The sequence below is a fragment of the Rhyacophila brunnea genome, unplaced genomic scaffold (assembly GCF_057557595.1).
Source record: "Rhyacophila brunnea isolate RB1 unplaced genomic scaffold, BYU_Rbru_1.0 scaffold_16, whole genome shotgun sequence".
Taxonomy (NCBI): domain Eukaryota; kingdom Metazoa; phylum Arthropoda; class Insecta; order Trichoptera; family Rhyacophilidae; genus Rhyacophila; species Rhyacophila brunnea.
In genome coordinates, this window is record NW_028232816.1 from 7,225,042 (window position 1) to 7,248,644 (window position 23,603).

Consider the following 23,603-nt stretch of genomic DNA (forward strand, 5'->3'; position numbering starts at 1 on the left):
GCGCGTGTGCGAAGCAACAATCACTGGTTAGTTTATGAGTTCAATCACCAAACAGTTCGTCAGATTGTAGTTTCTGCGTGAGCGGGTGGCCTAATTAAGTGAATGGATATGTTGAAAACTATTATGGGTGAACTATGTAGTTATAAGCCCATTTTAGAGTAAGTATATTATTTGTAAAACATTGACTCTAAAAAGTCATCGAATAATTATTATAATGTATTTATGACACCTCGTCTTCGTGTAACATCGCATTAATAGCTGGTTTCATAAGTCAGGCAAACAAAATATGCATTTAACCATTCTTTACTTATGATATTTTATGATGGTTCCATTGTATCTAATTAGCAATTGGATACCCTACTCGCAGAGTACATAAGGCAACATTCGAGCCCTGAAATTTGCTATGCGGCATTACTGACACGAGCTGGCAACACCGTCACCACGTGGTAAGTGACGTTTCTTCATTCTTTGCGTGAAATTTGTGTGAAATATTTACCGCCAAGGTTTTGAGGTTATGTCGATATAAGACGCGGGAAACGCGACTGTCAATCATTCGGAATTCTGACAGATTGAAATCGAAGTCAATTCCATTTTATCACGTCACTTACTAAATATTAATTTATCCTATGCTTGTTGCATTGCATTGCGAAAAAGAATTTGATAAAATTAAATTGTTATACTTATTTATGTTCAAATTATGTAGGAACCGATAATTCAGCGACTTAAATTACCGATTCACATAATATTATTGTGTACTTTCGATACTGTATCTGGTTTTCGTTGGTCGTATTCTCTAAGACAGCGCTCGAAATGGACTGGAACGCACCGGAGCGCGTGAAATCCCCGAGATTATCGCTCCGTCTCGTGGAAAAATGAAAAATACGTTTCGTGAATAAAATTATTAAAAAGTTAGTAATCTGTTACACATTTAAATATATTTCTTAAGAGCGTACTTCAGTGAAACGGCAAATAATTTTCAACAGTAGGTGCGACGAAATTTCTCACTCGTCGTCAATCGGAGACCGACAGTCGGTTTGTTTTGTCATGACGTCGGATGAAAATATTCTTAAATCGTGTAAAGATGACTAAAAAACTTTACTATGTACTTAAAAAAGAAAACATGTCAATGAATATTATATTATTATTATTAGTAATATAATAATAAACATAACATTAAATGGACGCATGTTGGATTGTTATGACAAATTATATTTCGTTCGGCACTCGTCATTTGCACAATCCGCGCATCGCCTAGCCACGATCTTTTTAGACCACGCCTCAACTTAAATATACCCTTAAGTTGTAACTTATCGGAATCATATTAAAAATAATCTTTATGACGTGAAGTCACCTCAATTTTCATCTGCCGCGCCGACAAGATTATACCTACCCAAATCTTGCATGCCACAAGACTATCCCAATAAATTGTCTCACCTTATAATATAAAGTATATAACCTTGGCAAATCTAATTAATACATATTTTTATATAATGCTTACATAAAATTATTACTTACATAAATATGTTAATATTTTCGGAAAATTATCGAGCACTTCGGTTCGTAAAATTGAACATTTCGAACGCTGTCGAAGAAGATCCTAAACCCGCGCTCTAAATATGGAAAAGTTTACGAACCGGAGCGCTCGACAATTTTCTGATTATATTAATAAAATAGCATAGTAGGTACCTACTTACTTAGTTATCAAATTTATGTATATTTTATAAAAAATGATTGTGTTAGATTTTTTGTTATATTGCCTGTCAAATTATCATTTTCACGAGACGGAGCGATAATTTTACCAATTTTACGAACCGGAACTACGCTCCGATTCATTTTGAGCCCAGATTGATTACCGCGTCTAAAACAAGCCTGTGTCTAATGCGGCAATTACATTGAGCTACTTTACGAGCTGTTTATTGGCGAATTTAAAAGCGGGCGATTCAGCTACTGCGATTGTGATGATGACACACAAAACTTTCCATTCGCTGAGAAGCCAGCAAGCTAGCGACTATTTTGACAGAAATTAGTTCGTTTTTTTACCGGGAGGACGCTACTACGCTCTACTGCGCAGACGCAGTAGGCCCACACGCAGGCGTGTAGCGTGTAAAGTTGACCGGCTTTCAAATTTTCTCGGTAGATTGTCTACAATCTGCTTGTTAGCTTGTTCGATTATGACATTGGGCGACTTTACATGCAGATTGTAAATTCGCCAACAAGCAGCTCGTAAAGTAGCTCAATGTCATTGCCGCATTAGCCAGCGTTCGACAAAGAATCTTTTGCCAACCGGAGCGTTCGTTAATTTTACGAAAATATTAACATATTTAATATATATATATATAAATATCACTTATATTTTACTAAAAAATAAATTTGTTGAATTTTTTAATTTTTTTGGTTATCTGGCCTACCTAGCTCAGATGGTAATTTTTCCCCATGAAACCGTACGATTATCTCGAGGAATTCATGAACCCTTAAATAGAATTAGGTAGGTAGTCAGCGTTCGAAATGGAAAATAGTACGAACTGGACTGCTTGTTAATTTTTCGAAAATATTAAAGTGTATTTGATTTTTTTACGTACTTAGTCAATGACATTATTAATGGACAACGCAGTATAGCGTACAGTAGCTAGCAAGTAAATTCGCGCATAGCGACATTCGCACATGTATAGGTAGACGTCACGCAATTTCCATTATGCGATATCACGCATCGGGAATTTATAGCAATATCACCTTTATTGAAATGGCGTTAGAACAGTGTTTCTAGTGTCAATGTTCATTTGAGCGAACCCGTTCGAACCGAACCATTCGGCAGACACGACAAAAAGCATCGGGAATTTATAGCAATATCAAATTTATTGTAAATGGCGTTAGAACAGATTATGCCAACGGCAGACTCGACAAAAAATTGAGTGTCATTTTTTTTCAGATGCTTCGTCCATATTAATGTCATTGATTAGTGCTTGAAATGGACCGGAACTCACCGGAGCACAGCTACGATTCGTGATATCCTCGAAACTTTCGCTACGCTTCATAGAAAATTTTGTAATTTCGCTCTGGTTCGGGAGTTATTATGAAAATTATTACCTACATCAGTTTACATTTTTTTAAATAAAATTTAATAACTTGACAATAATAATATGTCGTAGAAGTACACCTATTTAACTTAACAATATTAAGATTTTGTATTTCATTACAAGGTTTTTAGAGCTTGAACGATCTTAATATAACATAAATTCTGATTAATGAGAGTTTTGTACCATTCAATAGGATTTAGATTTAGTATTCCAAGATTTTCCTTAATCTATATTTTGTCCGGTATTAAACTAATTTAAGGCGATACCTCTACCTACCAGAGGCACCTAGCGGAAAAATATGAAGCTTGCAATTTGAAACACTTTTTTATGTATGGTCCCCATATTGAAACTAGATGTGATATAATTAAAAAGGATTTCAAGATATACCTACACATTTATATTTTTATAAAAATAGATGTTTTTAAAATAAATATAAAAAATATTGAAACTATGATTTTAGTCAAAAATCTCTACGATGAAAAAAATAATATTATAAAGGCTATTTTACACAAAATTAATATTAAAAATATTATTTAAGTATTTAGAATTGTTATCGCCATCTAGTGAATGATTTCAGAATATCAGTGTGAGGAATTTTTCCATTTTCATCAACCATATCGGTAATGTAGCTCGGAATTTTCAAACGTCTGCTGTATTTCTTTGATAAACAAGTAAGGTAGTATAACAAAACGTCAAAAGATGGCAGTAATATTTAATTAATAAACACAATAAATTATTATTTTGAATAATATTATAATAATATTACGAACCACATAATATTATTCAACTTTATGATTGATTTAAATTTTAAACTAACCCTGTTAATTATTTAGTTAGGTTTATTTAGTTGTGAAGAAGTTCAGTACTACAGTACCTACTTGTACTTGGGGCACGAGCGGTAAAGAACGATTCATGCACTAAAATACAATAAAATTCATTGATAATTTATTTTAAAAATAATTTGATTGATCAATATGTACCTATCTCTTGTACGTGTACCTACTATCCCTACTATACCTACCTAAGATAAACTAACAACTAAAAAATCAGTGTTGTTTATTCAACATAGTTTAGTCGGACTTTCGAAGATAATAAAGAAGTCTTTGAATAATGTATTTTATATTATTAATTTAAAAACATCAAAACAACCTATAACTTGATATGCCTATCTTATATTTATATCTAAGCGGGTTTCAGTAAAGTTACAATATCAAATAGTGATTCGTTGTTATTTAAAGTGAATAATTTTTATAACAAATCGTTTTTTTTTTAAATCAGACAATACAAATTTAATAAAAATAATTACAAGATCAAAAGAACTTTTTATATACTTAGAACGTTTTTAAATTATCTGTTGAATCATATAAACTTGACTTGACTAGCAAAAAAAAAATGTAAGTACTTGATAGAAATACTGAATAAATATAGAATACTGAAATGTCATTTTGACATATCATATTGATTTCCATAGTAACGCACGTATATATTAATAATTTATTTGCTAGGACCCCAGACCCCCTAGCAACCAATAATAGTGTTTTACTTTTTACGGATTTCTTCCGAAATAACTTTACATACAAAACAGAATTAACTGAAAATGAATTCAATTCTAGGTACTTAAAAGTGGCTAAAAGTATTAAAAGAATACATTGACATCGTGTTCTGATATATTCTAAAAGTTTCAAATGTCTAGCTAGTAGGGAAGTTAGTTAAAAATTGATTGCAAGATTTGTACTGGATAAACAACCACCGGACAAACAAGAGTACGAGCTAAGAAAAACGTGGTAAAAATAACATTCAATCATGAATAAAAATCGTGTATTGTACGAACGCATATTTTATGACTAAATACTTACTGGTATATTTTTATTTTAAGTTCTAAAAACAATATTGTTAGTTTCTAGAGAGGTACCCACCTACATTAAATATTAAAATTGTACACTGGAATTACAATAGGTAATATGTATTCGTGTTCCTATAGTTGATAATGTATATTATAGTGGAAATTCTAGTATATTAAACCTAGTTATATTGCATTTTACAAAACAGGTCGACTACTTTCCCTGAATGAATATTAAATATTTTAATATTATTATTTAATTCCTATTGTCAAATTTATGAACTGTTCCGTACAATGACCCTGCGCACTATACTAAAAAGGTTTGTCAATATGTGTTATATTTGAATATCTAATTCAGAATTAGGTATCGCATCAATACCTACTTAACTGGTTTTTGTCTTTTGTTATTTATTTTGGACCAGAGGTTACCATGTTACTGACCGGCACCGGACGCTTGAAATATACCAACCTGTACCTGAGAGCCAGACTAGCTTATCTCCAAAAAGAACACTTTCGATGAATCGCAATTCAAGATTATTTATGCCATTAATATTATTGTACTTGTGGCTTCAGTGTTTTAATAAACTCGGGGTTCCTGTTATGAATATTCTCAAATTGTGAACAATTATTGGACCTGTGTTTGATAATTTAGGCAGTATTATTGGTAATTAAGTATTGTTTTTTCAATTTCAATTTATTTATTTTTTAACATACAAATTATAAGTTTAAGACGTTCACAACATGACATTTAGAAACAAAGATATATAAATATAACAGTATTACATAAAAAAAGAGATAGATTATTAGATAAATTAGATAGGTACAATTCCTTGTACACCGAATGAGTTAAGCAGCTCTATTTTAAGAATTTATAAAACAGCGTCCACCTAAACTCATTCTCACATAGGTGGAATATATCAACACCCGAAGCAATTTCATTGAACATAGTTATCACCCTCCCAATTCGCATTACCAGTGGCAGGTTGGTTCTGCACCTTGGGATAATAAACAACTGATAGTGTAATACAGTGGCGAAGGGTGGAGGTAGGCTGTTAAGATCCGACATAAATAGTACACATTAAACTTTGTCAATCATAAGTATTTGTTTTTATTGAACTAAGCCACAATTCACATGTGGTGTTGGTTAGTTTTTAAAAATTAATTAACCCGCCTAAACTAAACGAGAATAGTTTTGGTACGATTTGGGCGATCAGACGAAATTTTGCACACTTCCTTTTATATTCATACTGCTTTGTTTATAATAAGAATACATAATATTACACATGTTGTCAGTTAGTTTTTTTAAAATTCATTAAGCCCTGCCTATACCAACCCATAATAGATTACAAATATTATTATTTCTATAAAATATCCAAAATTATGTATGATTTAATGGCATAATTTTAGGTTTAGGTTTACAAATCAACACCATAATATTATGTAAATTGTAGTCTTAGTTCAATGAAAACAAATACGTATGACGGAAAAAGTTTAGTGTGTACTATTTATGTCGGATCTTAACAGACTACTTCCATCCATCGCTACTGGTATATTATCTAAAAGAGCAGGGATGTAAAAGAGTGCCACTCACTGCTGAAAAATGTTCTAGATTTTATAGAGAAAAAGGTGGACGCTCACGCCAACAGCGACATTACACCAGCGAGGCTATTGACGTCGTTATGCCTTCAATTACCAGATGTTGGTAATCATACAGCCCGGCTCTCAACAGACGTTGTTCTACGACAAACCCCAACGGCTGTGACCTCGACTTGTTTTTATAGAAATAAAGTTGGTCATGCTGCTATTCTTCAGATTCTTCTATTACATACACAGTCAAATCAAGTGATAGAAAATCACACTCTCACAAAATAATCACAATGTTTCTAAAGTTTTATCATACTAACCAGTATATACGTAATACTATGAGTAGTAATTGTTATTTTACCTAAAATAACAATAATTTATCAACATACTTTTGCTATCCCTGATTGTAAATAGTATTAATTTTGTTTATGTACACAAACTTCACTAAGTACTTATATAAATTTCGTCATAACAGTGTATTGGGCCAGTGGCGTTGCAAACTCATGTTCAGAACGATTTAAGGCTATACCTCAGTTGAGGCATGGTCTAAAAAGATCGTGGCTAGGCGATGCGCGGACTGCGGGTCGCGGGTGCAAATGACGCATGCCAAACGAAATATAATTTGTCATATAAATCCAACATGCGTCCATTTAATGTTCTGTTTATGTAATTCTTGATGACAAGCTGTCTTTCGTTCACCACGCCAAGACGGCCGTCTCTAAGGCCAATTCGGCCTATCAGAGAATGGCCCGAATGGCGGGCAGCAATTGGGGACTTAAGCCTAGAGCCCTTAAGGTTGCATACGGCGCAATTTTCATGGGAATTGCCGGTTACGCCTCCAGCATTTGGCATTCCCGAGTAAACTCCCTAACTCTCGTGAGACGCGCACTATTAAGCGGGCAGCGACTTGCGCTGATCTCGCTTACCAAAGCCTACCGCACAACTTCTACTGACGCGCTTGCCGTACTCGCGGGGGTGCTACCCCTCGATCTGCACGTCCAAGTCAGAGGATCGATCACCCTCCTCTTGAGGGGGATCAGCACAATACTCGCCGGTGTCCATCTGACACCACCGCAGAGATCCGAGGACGTTCCTTACAGGAAGACTGTAAGTGACATTGTGTACAAGACCGCATTTGCGACATGGCAGGCGAGGTGGACTGCCTCCCCCAAGGGGCGGCACACTTACCGTTTTTTTCCAGACGTATTCTGCAGGCACCAAACTAGAAGACTCCAACCTTCGCACTGGATTAGCCAGTTCCTCACCGGCCATGGCAACTTCGCCGCCAGACTCCACGAGTTTGGCTTGATAGTAGATGGGCCGGGTTGTACCTGCGGGCATGACCACCAAGATGTTGAACACATCCTCTGGGATTGCCCGCTTATGGAATTCGAACGAGCGGAGCTGTTTGCCAGGGTCCGTCCTCACACGGGCCCAATTGGTCATGGAGATCTGGTAGCAACCGAGGCCAACTTTGCGGCATTTGAGAAATTTGCAGCGTCGTATGGGGCGCGAGATAGTCCCGACTCTTCTGTAGACTCATCCATTTCAATTCGTGACACTCAGTATGCGGGTACACAAAGCGCTTAACGTCAGCGGACAGCAGAGCCAGTCCAAAAACAAATATTTTCTTTCTTAACTTTCTTCTTTAAGCACTACGGTGCATGGTTGCAGCATCAGTCCCGTGCGGCTCCGTCTCGGGACGGAATGAGCACTTAAAATCACTTCTTTCAGACACGTTTAAAGCGTCATAGAAAGTGGCCGTGCATATCCACGGTTGTGCATATATGAAGGGTGGTGGTGGGCACTTTAACGTATGTTCTATTAGTAACAATAATAATATATTCATTGACATGTTTTCTTTTTAAAGTAAATGGGTAACGTTTTTAGTCATCTTTACACGATTTAAGAATTAATACCCCCGTCGCCATCAAGAAACAAATTGACGTGTTCCCAGCTCGACGTTCTCCCTCCGAATGCCAGCGAGTCCAAAATTTTATAGCCTATAGTTGAAAATTATTTGCCGTTTCACTGATCTAACGTCTTAACAAGGCAGTATTAAAAGAACCGGATAGTTTAAATATAATCAATTTTGAAATCTGCGGTAAACGCCAAATTGCAGGACAATGGGTTCCGAAAAATATGCATAGTTATATTTCATCCCTGACTAATAAACTGATCCTATAACTCTGTGAATAAAAGACACAATTAAATTTAATCCAGTGATTAAAAGAGCTGCGTTTTTACACGACTTGTTTCAGAATGATCTGAAAACTTTTAACATTTTAAACTAACTATAATATATATTAGTATAACTCATCTGTAGCTAATAGAGAAGGGTGAAAGGCGAAACTCTGGCGCCTTAAAACGAGAGACCCCTTGGCTACGGGAAGGAAAACCCAGACAGAAAACCACACACCAACCCGTTTGGAGAGCGTGGTGTGTTATGTCCAAATAACCCCATGGAACAAGAACAAAAACAAAAATCTCGGCCCTTATTCTCCGGAGGCCAACCTAATACTGATCACGGCAGCAATCAGCAAGGGAAGGCAGAGGGTGCTAAGAATCCAAGGAAAGACGGTAATGGCCGCCTACCGATGACCATTGCCACCTATAACGCGAGAACATTATCCAGCAACGCCAAACTTCTAGAGCTCGAAGAAGTACTCGAAAAAATCCATTGGGATGTTGTCGGGCTCAGCGAGGTAAGACGACAAGGAGACGATATTGTCAATCTCCACAGCGGACATGTACTCTGTTATAATGGGACTAAGACCGGACGCACAAGCGGTGTCGGATTTTTAATCCACAGACTCTGGAAAGATCGCATAGTTGAATTTGATTTCTCCTCAGATAGAGTAGCAAGCTTAACACTTCAGCTCAGCAAAAGATACCAGATTCTGCTTTTGCAAGTTTATGCGCCCACTCAACACTCACCTGATGAAGAAGTGGGGGAGGTATATGAAGAAATCAGTACGTTGAAAAATAAACGGAAATGTCACTTCACTATCATCATGAGGGACTTAAATGCACGAATCGGATCTCAACACCAGGATGATGTAGCACTCGGGCACTTCGGACATGGCACCAGGGATGGCCGAGGAGACATGTTAGTAGAGTTTGCGGAAAACCACAATCTCTACATCATGAACTCATTCTTCAAAAAGAAGCCATCCCGAAAATGAAGATGGCGACGCCCAGCAAAACGAACCAGCGAAATCGACTACATCCTCACCGACAAGAAGGATATTTTTCTAGACTGCACAGTCATTAACAGATTTAATACTGGCAGCGACCACCGAATGGTAAGGTGTAAAGTACGATTTAACATCAAACGTGAGAGATCCAAACTGATGCAGAAGCCCAGAGTCCGCAGAGGCTTGAGAAGCAGAGTCGAATTCCAACAAGAGCTGGAGAACAGGCTAGCGGCTTTCCAGGCTGAAAATGACCCCATCTCCATACAAAACACCGAAGCAATAACAAAAATCATAATAGAATCTTCGGAAGAGACAGTTGTTGCTGTGGTTGAACGAGTAAGCAAACTTTCAAAGGAAACGTTGGATCTTATGAAGCTGCGTAGGGGTACGAAAAGCGAGCAACAAGTTGCAAATGATCTCGAGTACTCCACGCTGTGCAAAACTCTACGTAAAAACATACGAGAAGATCTTCGTAAGTTCAATATGAACCTTGTAGAATCAATTGTTGCGTCAGGAAGGAGCTTACATAAGAAAAAGCAGCATCTGTCAATAGGGAGACGGCAGATCACGACACTAAAAGCGCAAGATGGAAGTATCGTGCGTAACTGGGATCATCTACTGGACACTGTTGTAGAGTTTTACAGCGCTCTATACAAAGATGACACTGACATCAATTCAGATCTTCCGGTGAACGGAGAATATGGAGATCCTCTTCCCGAGGTTACTACCACAGAGGTGAAATATGCTATAATGTGCATGAAAAGTGGGAAAGCCCCGGGAGGATGAGCGAAGTGCTCGCACGTCTGTTCACGTCTTGTCTGCACGAAGCGAACATCCCAGAGTCATGGAAAAATGCCTCCATTATTATTCTCCATAAGAAAGGAGACACTGAAGATCTGAAAAACTATCGACCAATTAGTCTACTGCCAATTCTGTATAAGGTTTTCACGAAAATACTCTCAAACCGTCTCGAAACAGTTCTAGACGAGAACCAACCAAGAGAGCAAGTCGGATTCAGAAGAGGCTACAGTACTATGGATCATATACAGGTCGTCAGGGAAATCATAGAGCGCTACCAGGAATACAAACTGCCATTATATCTTGGTTTTATAGACTATGAAAAGGCGTTTGATTCCATCAAAAAATTCTCAATTATATACGCCCTTAGCAACCAAGGAATTTCCAGACGCTACATAAACATATTGAACAGTATATACAGTGATGCCACAGCATGCGTGAAACTCCACAAACGGTCGTGTAAATTCCCCATTAACAAAGGTGTCCGGCAAGGTGATACCATTTCACCTAAACTATTCACCGCTACTCTTGAGGACTTATTTAGGAAACTTGATTGGGAGAAAAAGGTGTTCCAATTAACGGAGAGCACCTCAGTCACCTGCGCTTTGCAGATGATATTATTATACTCTCACAAGACCCGAAAGACCTCCAAGGTAGAATGCAAGAACTCGCGGATGTCAGTCAAACGGTCGGTCTAAATATAAATGTCTCAAAGACAAAAGTGATGAGTAACTGTTTTTCGGACCCTGCGATTATCTGTATTTCTGGCACCCCACTCGAGCAAGTCAGCAGCTACGTCTATCTCGGACAGCAGGTGTCCATAGACGGAAGCATGCACGATGAAATTGCTCGAAGAACAAAGCTGGGATGGAGTGCGTTCGGACGTCTGAATAGTATCTTCAAGAGTGACCTACCATTATGTCTTAAGCGTAGGGTGTTCAACCAATGTGTGCTACCCGTGCTCACGTATGGCTGCGAGACGTGGACCCTCAACACGAGAGATGTCCAAAGGCTAAGAGTCACACAGCGAGGCATGGAGAGGTGCATGTTGGGCATCACGCGAAAGGACCGTAAGAGAAACGAATGGGTTAGGAAGCAGACAAGAGTACGCGATGTAATAGACGTTGCCAAATAGCTGAAATGGAGATGGGCGGGGCACATTGCTCGCCGAAAGGACGGCCGCTGGACAAATGCCATCATCCAATGGTACCCAAGGGGTACGAAACGGCCACAGGGTCGCCCTAAAAGCCGCTGGATTGACGAACTGGTAAAGTTCGGCGGAAATACGTGGCAGCGAATGACAGAGGTCCGAGAGAGTTGGAGAAAGCTTGGGGAGGCCTTCATCCAGCAGTGGATTGACCCCGGCTGATGATGATGATAATATATATTGAATAAAATAGTCACAGGCAATCGTCTGTAATAATATTTAAAACATTATTTTTATAATAAGTAATAAAAAAAAACACTCGGTTATGCACGCCACTGCGAGTATCATGACCTCTGAGCTGTTTGTAGAATTTCAGTGTGTGCATGTTATCTCATTTAAAATGTGAGAATGGCTTGCTTTATAAATTTCGGATCATTTACTGAGTTCTGAGTAAATTCCAGACGACATCAGAATATTAATACTTTACTAAGTTTGTGTGTGGGAACCATTAATTTTAAAAAGAATTCGTTTGTGAAGGTTTTAATAAGTGAATCAATAATATTCGCAATTTATTTTTAATGGCTGATGGTAAATTGAAATCAGTGATTTTGTTGTAATTTCTGTGTTCATGTAAGTATAAGTTGAAATTATCACATTCACAGAAATGTATTTTTAATATACCTGTTCAATGCGAATACATAACTAAAACCAAAAACAGAAAACGCTATTACCGACCTATTTTTATGTGGGTAAATCAACATAATTGGAGAATCACCATATTGTGACCAGTAAAGTACATAGTTTAAAAAAAACAGTTTTAAACAGAGTGTTAGAGCGGACCTTAGACTATAGATACATCTAGACGCCACCCATTGCATTGCTAAATGAAGTTGCGTGCCGTGCGTTTGGTTTGTGGGCGAGCGAACGCGTTCGTATTCAAATGTTCGAGACCATAGACCATTTCGCTAGTGCTCGCACTAGACGCTCAGAATTAAAATATATTTTTCTATTTTTTTTACGTTATAAAGTATTATTAAGCGGTCAAAATGCAACCATTAGGTAAAAATATTCATAATTTAAGTTATTTTAAAGAAGCACGGTCACTTAATATTAAAATATATAATAATATACAAATAAATTATCACGAACATGTATCAACTTACCTATGAAACGTAATACCATATTCTTGCTTATCAGTACGGCTCCCACATTTTAATACAACACACAGAACCATCTTTTCTACTTAATTAACTTAAAATATTTACCACTGACTTTATGTTTAACACAAAAATAGCTATTTTAGCAACATGGTTATCGACGCATAATTAAGCAATAAGGTAAGGTTTGGCGGCTACACCGAGCAAACCATCTCCCAAATCTGTAACCCTTTTATCTTACTCTAGCGCGTGTCGCATAGGGCGCTCCGCTCCGGGTAAAATATTTGTTTTTAACGTAAAACGTGTAAAATATTTAACGGGTTTGATAGCTTTTATATGTATACAAATGTTAAAAACTAAGTAGTTTTTAAATAAGGTTTATTATTCGTCCTTTTCATTACTAAATTTAACACAACGACAGCAAATCGTCTTTCATTATCTACCTCTTCTGTCAAAAAAAGTGAGGTTATTTTTATCACTCGGCAGTGTTGCCGTATTAGTATCGAATATAATATTTTCATTAGATTTAGAACGAAAATTAAATAATAAAAAAAACATCTGGAGCAGTGGAGCACTACACATTTTCGGTGCTCTGGGTAAAACCCCATTGCTCCAATGCTCCGTGCTCCTGCTCCGAGTTCCGCTCCAAGGCTCTGGTTTTAAAGCTTTCAGTCAGTCAATACATTATAATTATAGATATATGCCATTAGTAATTTTATGCCACATGGAAAGATTATCCGTCTCTGCGCATCTATTCTATACACAAGACTGCTTTCGGCCGCTACGGCAGCTGTCTAGGGTAGGTTTGTATCGAAGTTTTATTGTAAACAATTAATGGTTTAATGAATTTAAAAAATGAACCAAGAATATGTGTAATATGTACTTTTAATCCAGCGAAAACAAATATGTGTGAATGAAAAAGTGTGCACAATTTTGTCATATCGCCCAAAATATATCGAATTTATTATGTTTTGGTTGAGGCAGAGTTTAATTGATTTTTAAAAACTAACCCAACACCAACTGTAAATTGTATTGTTTGTCCAATAAAAACAAATACGTATGACCAACAAAGTTTAATTTGCATTATATTATGGCAGATCTTAACAGCCTACCTCCACCTTTCACTTCTGATGCATACAATTTTGACGGGTTTGCTTTTGAGTCTCACATAAAATAACGTAACATCCTTTTCCTAGTCAAATATCGCTGTTAACAAATAGCTGTTTTGCTCGCAAATGAGCAATAGTTGCAAAATACACTTGAAACGTGCCAAATAGATAGATGGAAATCTCAGATTAGGTTCACAAACCGATTCTTAATACGGCTACGCATTGCGATAATTCAGTTGGTATACAAACATGATCTTTTTTTACAACACCATTTTAAAATGCATGGAAATGAATGCTTAGTTAATGCAATTATTGGGAAAGAGCTATACAGAGCTACACCTAATAATGTGCACATATCCTTTCGTGTCATTTTTAACTAGCAAGTCATGTTTGCAGGTACCAATCGGTCTGATTACCTGACCGACCTGATTTATATTTAGTTTAATGGCTTACAAAAGACAGGTAGGTAACAACATACAGGAGGACCTCGACTTTCGCACATAATTGGTTCCTGAAAAGGTGTGCGAATGTTGAATGTTCGAAAGTAGAGGGAAGTAAAAAAAAAATTAAATTGTGTGTATTTTGAAATATGTATTTATCAAGTAAATATAAGATGTTTAAGAGACATGTTTAAGTGGAGTTTGCGGATGTTTCCCTTAAAAAGTTATCAAGAATTAACTGTTTGCCACTATTCTTTTTCTTATTTTAAGTGGTAAATTATTAACTTTACAATATTGCTTAACTGCTGGCATGAAATGTAAAGTGAACCAATCTTTTAATATTAACGCAGTAAACCCAGGTTTTTTTTATCTTTATTTGATTACTGGATACAATTCTTTATCCTTCCCTTTCAATGCCCTGGTATTTTCTGGTTGATAAATTAACATTGGCATCAATTTTAAATCACCAGCCATGTTTCCACCAAGAAGCAATGTCAATCGGTTTTTAGAAGGTTTATGCCCAGGGGCAACTGATTCTTCCTTAGATAAGAATGTACGACTAGGCATTTTTTCCAAAATAAACCTGTGTCATCTACATTAAATATTTGGCTAGAGGAATATTCTCCATCTTCAATAATTTTGGATAATGAGGAAATAAATTCTCCGCGAAAATCAGCCGATTCTCCAGTGAATTTAATATAAACCAACCGTTACTTGCTTGAAAATTGTGTTAGAATCTTCTTTTAATCTAGCCTTCCAATCTCTGTGCAAACTAAGAGCCTTCGCTTGAATAATTGAAATATTCAGAGGGACATCTTTTTGATGTTGGTCGTCGATCCATGATGACAAATATTTTTCCATTTCATCCATAACTATGCCGTGTCTTTTGGAAACAACCTTTAAAGATATATTTCCACAATTTTGAACGTATTCCTTAATTTTTATTTTATTTTTCAAAATTGAACATAATATAGTAGTAGACATGTTTGTATCATACGAACGTCCGATTGAAAAAAAAGATTCACCGCAATCAGAACGTCGTGCGAAGTTTATAAGTCCTTGATTTCTCTTTGTTCGTACCTATCAACACTGCAGTTTTTCTGTTTCTCACTCTTGTTTATAAATCTTATTATGTCTTAACCCCACGGCTAGCGCGACGTTTTAAAAAAACGTTTTTTTTTTTAAATGTACGAAATAGCGAATTGTGCGAAAGTCGAACGTTCGTAAGTCGAGGTCCGCCTGTATTGAAAACTTCTACAAGTTAACAATTTCATGATTGTACAAACTGACTTATAGAGCGTTGGAGAGGACCCTTTTTTGAGTTGCTCCGCTCTGGGACCTACTACTTGCTTTGGCTCCGCTCCAGGGTCTGCTCCACTCCGGGTAAAAAGTTTTAATAATTATTATATGTAAGTATACAAATGTTAAAAAAATTTAAAAATAAGTAAGACTTTTAAAATAATCGTCATTTTCATTATCAATTCTATTAAAAAAAATTCCCGCAGCAATTCGTTTTTCATTATTTGCCCTTTCTGTCAAAAAAGTGAGGCTATTAATTATCACTCGGCAGTGTTTCCATATTTCAAATAATTCCAGTGTGGCAAAGTTTCAAAATACACTATTTTCATTGGATTTTAGGACGAAAATTTAATAATAAAAAAAACATCCGGAGCAGTGGAGTACTACAAATTTTTGGTATTCCGGCTCCGCTCCTGCTCCGGGTAAAATCCCATTGCTCCAGTGCTCCGTGCTCCTTCTCCGAGCTCCGCTCCAATGCTCTGCTTATGACAGTGGAAAGTCGATACATAAAATAAGATAAATATTTTTTCTTAATCTATATCAGCGGGTATATTCTATACACAAGCCTGCTTTCGGTCCGCAATTACAATAAGTTAGCCGTCTGAGCTGTCAAAACTGTCTATCTCGGTCTAAAATTTATCACAACCACGAGAGGTGCTGTTAAAACATAGTACATATTGTAACAATTATAACTAAATTATTGTAATTGTTATAATAAGTGTTAATAAGTCGATATTTTCCTACCCTATTTAGCTGCCGTAGCGGACCGAAAGCAGCCTTGTGATATAATAGACCCGCAGGTGTAGTGAACCTTTTTATACCTACCGCCCACTTTTGTATCTCCGTTAGTTGTAAAATTTTATAATCGCCCACCGGTTCCACAGTAATGGTGATTTATAACGTAGAGTAGTAACTTTACTTTATAAAATTTATAAAGCAGAGTTACAGCAAGTTAAAGCATATAGTAATAATTACTTGCCAAATATTTTCTGTCAAACTTTCGCTAAGTTTGGCAGAATAAATCTTTATGAAACTACTTACTTTAGTTAAATATATATTTTTATTTATACTTTGCATACATAGAAGCATGAGGTCTGATGAAATTACATCTAATAATTAACTTATTAATGAGATCCCTGAGGCTGATGCTGCAAAATTTAAATACTGGATATCTGGCTGAATTTTTGTGAGGAACAAACGAAATTATCCTCTTTCGGAAATATTCAGGCGGTTTCTTTCCTTGGCCATAATATGATGAACATTACTAAAGCCTGGTTCCACAAGATATGAGGTAGGGAAAGGTATCAATAAACTTAATATCATTTTCCACATATGGGGAATTTTATGAAAACATGATGAAAATGTTTTTAAAACCCTTACCGCCCACTATGAAAGCTGGAACGCTGAACTAGTGGGCGGTAGGGACCGCGTTGACTAACCCTGATCTATATTATGTAATACTGATCAAACCTTGTCATAGATCAAATTCCCCAGGGCAGCTGAAGGGTGTTTTCTAGGGGTCTAAAAAATACATTTATAATCGGTGTATAAAATGTACTTAGGTATCAAATAATATAAAATTTATATAATATGTAGGTAGAAAATTTCTTAAATATTTCATATTTCTACAGATATTTCTCCAACCCTCAAGATGAACACAGGACTTACAGCCGCAAAGGTCGCCCTGAGGACAAAAGTTTCTGATATACTGAAGCAGATGACAATCGAAGATAGAAACAAGCAGTCGTCTTACATTTACAATAAGGTAAATATGACAACTTCCTAAGGAATAGCTTACAATAATTTAAAATAAAAGATTATAAGTCATACTGCGAAGAAGAAAAACGACAAAAGGTGCTTAGAGACAGTACAAGTCATTTGACATTTTAATGTTACCATTTTAATAAACCTATTCTAACAAAATGAGAAAAAATGCTGCACCTATCTCATTTTACCAACCTATTTGATATTTATTTCTGTTTTTTTTTATCAAGGAAGTGGGGAATAATATTTTCCAATCCTGACAATACGACACGAGAACCGTCGCTGAACCTCAAGTTAAACTTGTCGCATTCTAAGTATTTACTTTTGCTTTTCATACCAGCTAGTAAACTCACCAGAATGGGCGAGATCCAAACGCATTGCCTTCTACCTGTCACTGCCCGACGAAGCTCAAACGGAGCCTGCAATCTTGGAAGCTTTCAGGCAGGGAAAAACTTGCTTCGCGCCAGTTTGTAAGGGCAACAGCATGAAAATGCTCAAAGTCAGAGACGTCGAGGATCTCAGAAGCCTTCCAGCAAACTCTTGGGGCATCAGAGAACCGAAGCCTGCTGCAGGAAGGGAGGACGCTATGGAAACAGGTGAGCGTCTAATTCTCATACTAGTAGTTATCTACAAATAATTTCGTTAAAATGTCGAAGGGTGACTTCATGTCACGAGTTACAACATTGGTTTTTGTCTAGGGACGTCACTGGATATGAATGAAGTTCAACACCTCTTGATTTAACTGATTATCGAGAATCGTTTAACCCAAATTCTACCTAAATTGAAAATGACTGTATCAACATAATTTATACCTAAAGCATTTATAAATATTATGCATATTGTTTATCAGGAGGTGTGGACCTAGTTATAGTGCCAGGAGTGGCATTTACCAAGGACCGAATGCGTATGGGACATGGCCGAGGATACTACGACAGATTCCTGTTCGCCTTAAAGGACCTTCCTCGTCCTGACGATGTACCGGCACCAGTTTCCATGGCCATAGCCTTCCGCCAGCAGATCTTCGAAGAAATCCCGCACGGAGACTTGGACTATGTGGTGGATCAATTGATTTATCAGCCAGAGTGATCATTGTTTTACTGTTTTACATATCGTATTTCAAGGCTGCTAAGACAGAATAATTTTCAAATTTATAGATATTTTTTATTTTGTGACTTATTCATGGAATAATTTCATGCTGACGGGATTTGTGGGACGTTAATAGTGAAATTATAAACACCCAAATCGACAAAATGTCCCTAATACCCTTTCCACTCAGCGACTAATACCAAATGGAGCATTTTAGGACCATCTGATTATAATATATATTGTTATACAGTTACGCTACATGCGACGGCGATCGACTACATTAATACGGGTGCAATTTGACAACTGCGAAATTCAAAATAATATGCCAGATGGGGTAATAAAATAAGCTAGATGTCAAAAATGCTAGAAATTTTCAAATTCAAAAGTATCTAAAACTTACGTTCTAAAAAAATATGTCATAATTATTAACCAGAGAACACTGTTATTGTTAATCTTTTCTGTGTTATTAACATTGTTTTTACAAGAAAGATCGTAGTAGAATTTTGTATTTACTGGTAATAAAATAATAATCATGCTTTGAAAATAGAAAAACATCTATAATCTAAGGAAAAAAAGCTCCATTTTGACCCACGCTGAGCACGTCCGCCCTTAAGTTAGGTGATAATTTAAATGTTACATTTATTTGACAAAATGATAATATAAATTATATTCAATTCTATGTGATATTATTTTTAATCGATAGCTATTTCGGCCGTGCCACCATTATCACGACTAGAAATATAAACGACTTGTCTACGTTTATGTAAGTTTTAGTTGAATTAATTAAAACAGCTTGAAATTAATTGAAAATTATCTAAAAATAATAGCAAGATAAATAAATACATGAAAACATCATTATACAAGCTTTGCTTGATTCAATTTAGTATTAAATTCAATATAAGTAAGTAATATTATTGTAAGTAAGTGGATCCCGTTTGACAATTTTACCTGTAGTACCTAATATGGGTTAATTGAATTATTATTTATAATGGTAATAACTTAGGCCACTACCTTCTAGGTATCTCTAGAAGGCAATGCTTAGGCCATTGAAAGACAATGATTCACGGAAACACCACTAAATAACCCGTACAAAAGTAAATTAATTGTTAAACAATGCGGTTTCCACGTAAACTGGCATCATTCCTGAATGGTACCAAGGTGAGGGAGAAGAATCACCCAGTCTTATTCTATGAGTTTTATACGTCTTTAATGTAGACAAGTCGTTTATCTTTGTAATATTGATAATGGTCTGACAAACCGAAATATTATATCGATTAAAAATATGCTGTAAGTATATTTGTATAATATAACATAATGTATGTATATTATCATTTTGTCAAATAGAATTGTACCAGGTAAATTTGCTGGCACAAAGACCAAGTAAATTTGGTATACTAATCTATCTTTATTATGAGAAGTTTTAAGCTGTTTACTGTGTCGAAAACCCATATTCAAAGATGCTAGATCTGACAAAAAACACAAAATTAGCAATTCTGCTGCGGCTACAATTATTTTTTTAGCATCCATATTACAAGTAAGTACCTACTAAATAGTTTATTTTATTTTATATCCATAAATTGAAATATAAGAACAGATAAAATTAACTACACAAGACAGTAGCCAGGGAACACAGAATTAATGGAAACTAAAATACCTAACGGGTGTGGAGTAACAGGCAACCGATATCGAATGTGGAAGAATATGGGAACACGTGCCAAGAATACGTTCTTCGTCCTTCTTCTGAAAACTGTTCTCGGTTTATGCACGGACGCTCATTCAATATTGGTGTATTTGAAGGTTGCAACACACACTATTGCACGTATACAATGTGTGTTTCTTTTTCGTAGGACATTCACTAGGGATTGCAATACCGAGTGAAAATGTCAATATGTACCGGTTTCTCGGTATTTATTATTGAATACCGGTATTAACACTGGTATTTCTTAAACATAAAACAACAGAAGTAGGTGCCTATCAATAAATATACTTAGCTATTAAAATCTTTTTTTAAATATTATTTTATAGAAAAAACCTACATACCTACATTTATTATGTTGACATTTAAAAATATGTATTGATCAATAATTGATTATGATTATGACATAATTGTAGAACAACTAGTGATTTTTTACAAATAATTTGAATATATTGATAATTTTAACTAAAGCCCTCAAAAGTTCATCATGTGCAAATAAGTCCGGCTGCAGGAAAAGCTTATTAAATTCAACGCTTGTACAGTCATCAGTAATTATAGAATAATTATTGAACATTTTTGTCACGGATGTTTTCTATTTCGAAATAATATTATGATTCATCCCGACAATTACTTATATATATTTGATGAAATTTGTGTTATTATTTTTTCACCTCTGTTGGATTAACTATATTTGCATTTTAGCAGCACATAACTTATAATTCATTTTCCAAAACGTAAACGAGTGTTCTTTCTCAATACCGAAAAATCCGGTATTTTGGATTTTTAAAACCGGTATTTCGTTATTGATAAATACTGGAATACCGGTTTTGAAATACCGGTATTGCAACCCCCAACACTCACACATTTAAAACATTGCTCCAAAATGTAGCAGACTGAACTGAGTCAGTTGTTTGTTTTTGCAACAATATAGAGTGGGAATTGAATCTATTAAAATACAATTTTTTTCTTTTTTGTATTTTAATTTTGTAATATTAGGTATAATGTATAAGTATTGTCCTATTTTATACAATGATTTACTCTTCGACGAAGCTAAGTGTAAATGAAACACAACACTCTTCTAATAAGGAATGTATTACCAAAAATGTTTTTATACAAAATATAACTTTACACATTAAATTTAATAAAATAACTGTACAATAACTATAATAATTGATAAGTAATGCTTTATACAATTCATATTTTACATGATTTTTTATTTTGTTGGCAGAACAAAAATATAATTTTATACATTATTACATTAATTGAAAAAAAAATATGACGTCAGTGTAAAGGCAAAAGTCATTATGTGCCATTTGGGAACAACTTAATTATATTATTACTTACACAGCATAATGTATATTATACCAGCGGTGAAGGGTAGAAGAAGGCTGTTACGATCCGACATAAATACTGCACAGAAAACTTTGTCAGTTATGCGTATTTGTTTTCATTGAACTCAGACCCCAAGTTGCAGATAGTGTTTGTTAGCTGTTTTTAAAATTCAATTAAACCCTGCGTCAATCAAGCCATAATAAATAATACTAAGTCAAAAAATATTCGCCAACAAAATATCCACAATTATGTAAGATTTAACAGAAGATTTTTTATAGATAGAAGAATATTTTAAATTTATTATGGTTTGGTTAAGGCAGAGTTAACATGCATTTAAAAAAACAACTAATCAACACCATCTACAATTTTACTATTAATTCAATGAAAACAATATTTGTATTATGACTGTCAAGGTGTATACTAATTTTGTCGGATCTCCACAGCCTACGTCCACTATGATGGTTTGGTTGAGACAGGGTTAAATTAAAATTTTTATGTCTGATTTTCACAGCCTACCCCCACCCTTCTCAGCCGTATATAAATATTAGAAGATAGGTACATTCGAGTTCTTAAAAATTTTGGACAAGCTCAGTTTTTGGAAGAAATACTTATTTCATACAATATTATAATATTATATACCTGGCACAAACATACGTGTGTCGATAGAAATGTACTTAATAAGTTTTGCCTTTATAATTCACTGAAATTTTTTGTTATAATAACTGTTTAATAAAAATAAATACCTATGATTCTCAAATATATTTTTAACAATTATTGCTTATTTTTTATTGTAATTTAAGATATTATATTTTATGTATATGATTCTGCTAAACAATAAAACTATTTAAGGCAGTGTTTATTTTTATAACCTATAAAAAATAATTATTGGGTATATATGGACATATTACATAACCTAAGAAGTTGAAGACCAATAATTAATAATCAATCTTATTATTTACTGAAATGATTTTCACGAATACTGAAGATAAAAATAAATTTATGAGCTTGTAAAGTTTATACAAAATGGCAACTTATTCCACATTTTTCACTTAAATATTTAGTTCTTACAAATAAAAAATCTTATACGCTAAAAATCACAGAACTTCAAACTCGTTTCGATAACTATACTATTGATAATAAATTTACATCTTACGTAGTTTAAATACAAACAACATATTTTTTAAATGTCAAATAATAAAAATATGTTTCTATTTGATAGATTATCATTATTTTTTTTATACTAAGTGATATTATGGTAGGTATATATATACAACAAACTTTTATGATACATATATTTAATATAAAAATTATTTACAAAAACTGTATAAGTCAGTAATGCTTCAATTACATTATGATGCACGTCGCGTACTGTCACGGCGACAATTAATTTAGTCTATGTTTTCGTCTTTTTTTTCAGAATAATTTGAACGATCACTATCTCTGTAACTTCAATGATGGAGAAAACCATGCTAATTTCAATTATTTTTTAGAGTTTATACGTATGCGTACATTAAAATTACTTGCAATATTGCATTCAAAGATAATATTTTGAACAGAACCCAATATTATTTTAGAAAATACACAGTGTCAACTGCTAAAAACAAAAAATACGTGATTTTGACGTGAGTTGAAAATGTGTAGGCATGTAGAAAATGATAAAAAAAATGTTAATTGAGTCATGCTGGTGACCTCATTGTTGTTCTGTTGATTTCGGCAGATTTTGCAAACTGACAATGTTCGTTTTTAAGATTTGCTACAGGATGGGAGTATCTTTTAATTTATTAATCATATTCACTTTCATTTTAAACACAAGGAAAAATGACATTACACCCTTTTTCCCGTAGCGGCATCTTACTGTGACGTCACGTGATAGTACACGACGTGCATCATAATATTATATTTGACGCTTAATATACAATTTCTTTAATATATAGATTATAGAATGTCATGTTTTAGTATTATTTTAAATATCATCTTCACAGCAAAAGAGAATCCAACAAATTCACAATAGCAGTTGAATTATAATATTGTTAGAATCTAACCAAATAGGTACGTTTTTATATATAAATTTAATATAAAC

The 23,603-nt window shown here is 34.9% G+C and overlaps 3 protein-coding genes across 6 annotated transcripts; all 3 read left to right on the forward strand.

Moving 5' to 3' along the window:
* The first annotated feature begins 402 nt into the window (after positions 1–402).
* Mthfs (methenyltetrahydrofolate synthetase) lies at positions 403–19,035 on the forward strand. 4 transcript variants are annotated; one of them, XM_085943855.1, is made up of 5 exons: positions 403–446; positions 15,643–15,729; positions 17,277–17,410; positions 17,750–18,005; positions 18,260–19,034. In XM_085943855.1, the coding sequence occupies exons 3-5, from the start codon at positions 17,297–17,299 to the stop codon at positions 18,493–18,495; spliced, it is 606 nt and encodes a 201-aa protein (XP_085799981.1). In that variant the 5' UTR covers positions 403–446; positions 15,643–15,729; positions 17,277–17,296; the 3' UTR covers positions 18,496–19,034. The 4 variants fall into 4 exon arrangements, with proteins under 4 accessions (XP_085799981.1, XP_085799979.1, XP_085799980.1 ...); XM_085943853.1 differs by lacking the exon at positions 403–446 and adding an exon at positions 12,018–12,270 and having other exon boundaries at positions 18,260–19,035; XM_085943854.1 differs by lacking the exons at positions 403–446; positions 15,643–15,729 and adding an exon at positions 12,045–12,270.
* LOC147074281 (protein CFDP2-like) lies at positions 9,096–9,683 on the forward strand. Its single transcript, XM_085943943.1, has one exon. It carries the CDS (start codon positions 9,096–9,098, stop codon positions 9,681–9,683), a length of 588 nt encoding a protein of 195 aa, XP_085800069.1.
* Positions 9,801–10,481, forward strand: LOC147074282 (uncharacterized). Its single transcript, XM_085943944.1, has one exon. It carries the CDS (start codon positions 9,801–9,803, stop codon positions 10,479–10,481), a length of 681 nt encoding a protein of 226 aa, XP_085800070.1.
* Positions 19,036–23,603: the final 4,568 nt, after the last annotated feature.

Excerpts from the sequence above, each read along its gene's own strand:
- LOC147074282 (XM_085943944.1), top strand. The coding sequence starts at position 9,801 with ATGGTAAGGTGTAAAGTACGATTTAACATCAAACGTGAGAGATCCAAA.
- Mthfs (XM_085943855.1), top strand. The coding sequence starts at position 17,297 with ATGAACACAGGACTTACAGCCGCAAAGGTCGCCCTGAGGACAAAAGTT. Across the intron at positions 17,411-17,749 it reads CGTCTTACATTTACAATAAG|CTAGTAAACTCACCAGAATG; the intron begins GTAAATATGACA and ends TTTTCATACCAG. Across the intron at positions 18,006-18,259 it reads GGAGGACGCTATGGAAACAG|GAGGTGTGGACCTAGTTATA; the intron begins GTGAGCGTCTAA and ends ATTGTTTATCAG.
- LOC147074281 (XM_085943943.1), top strand. The coding sequence starts at position 9,096 with ATGACCATTGCCACCTATAACGCGAGAACATTATCCAGCAACGCCAAA.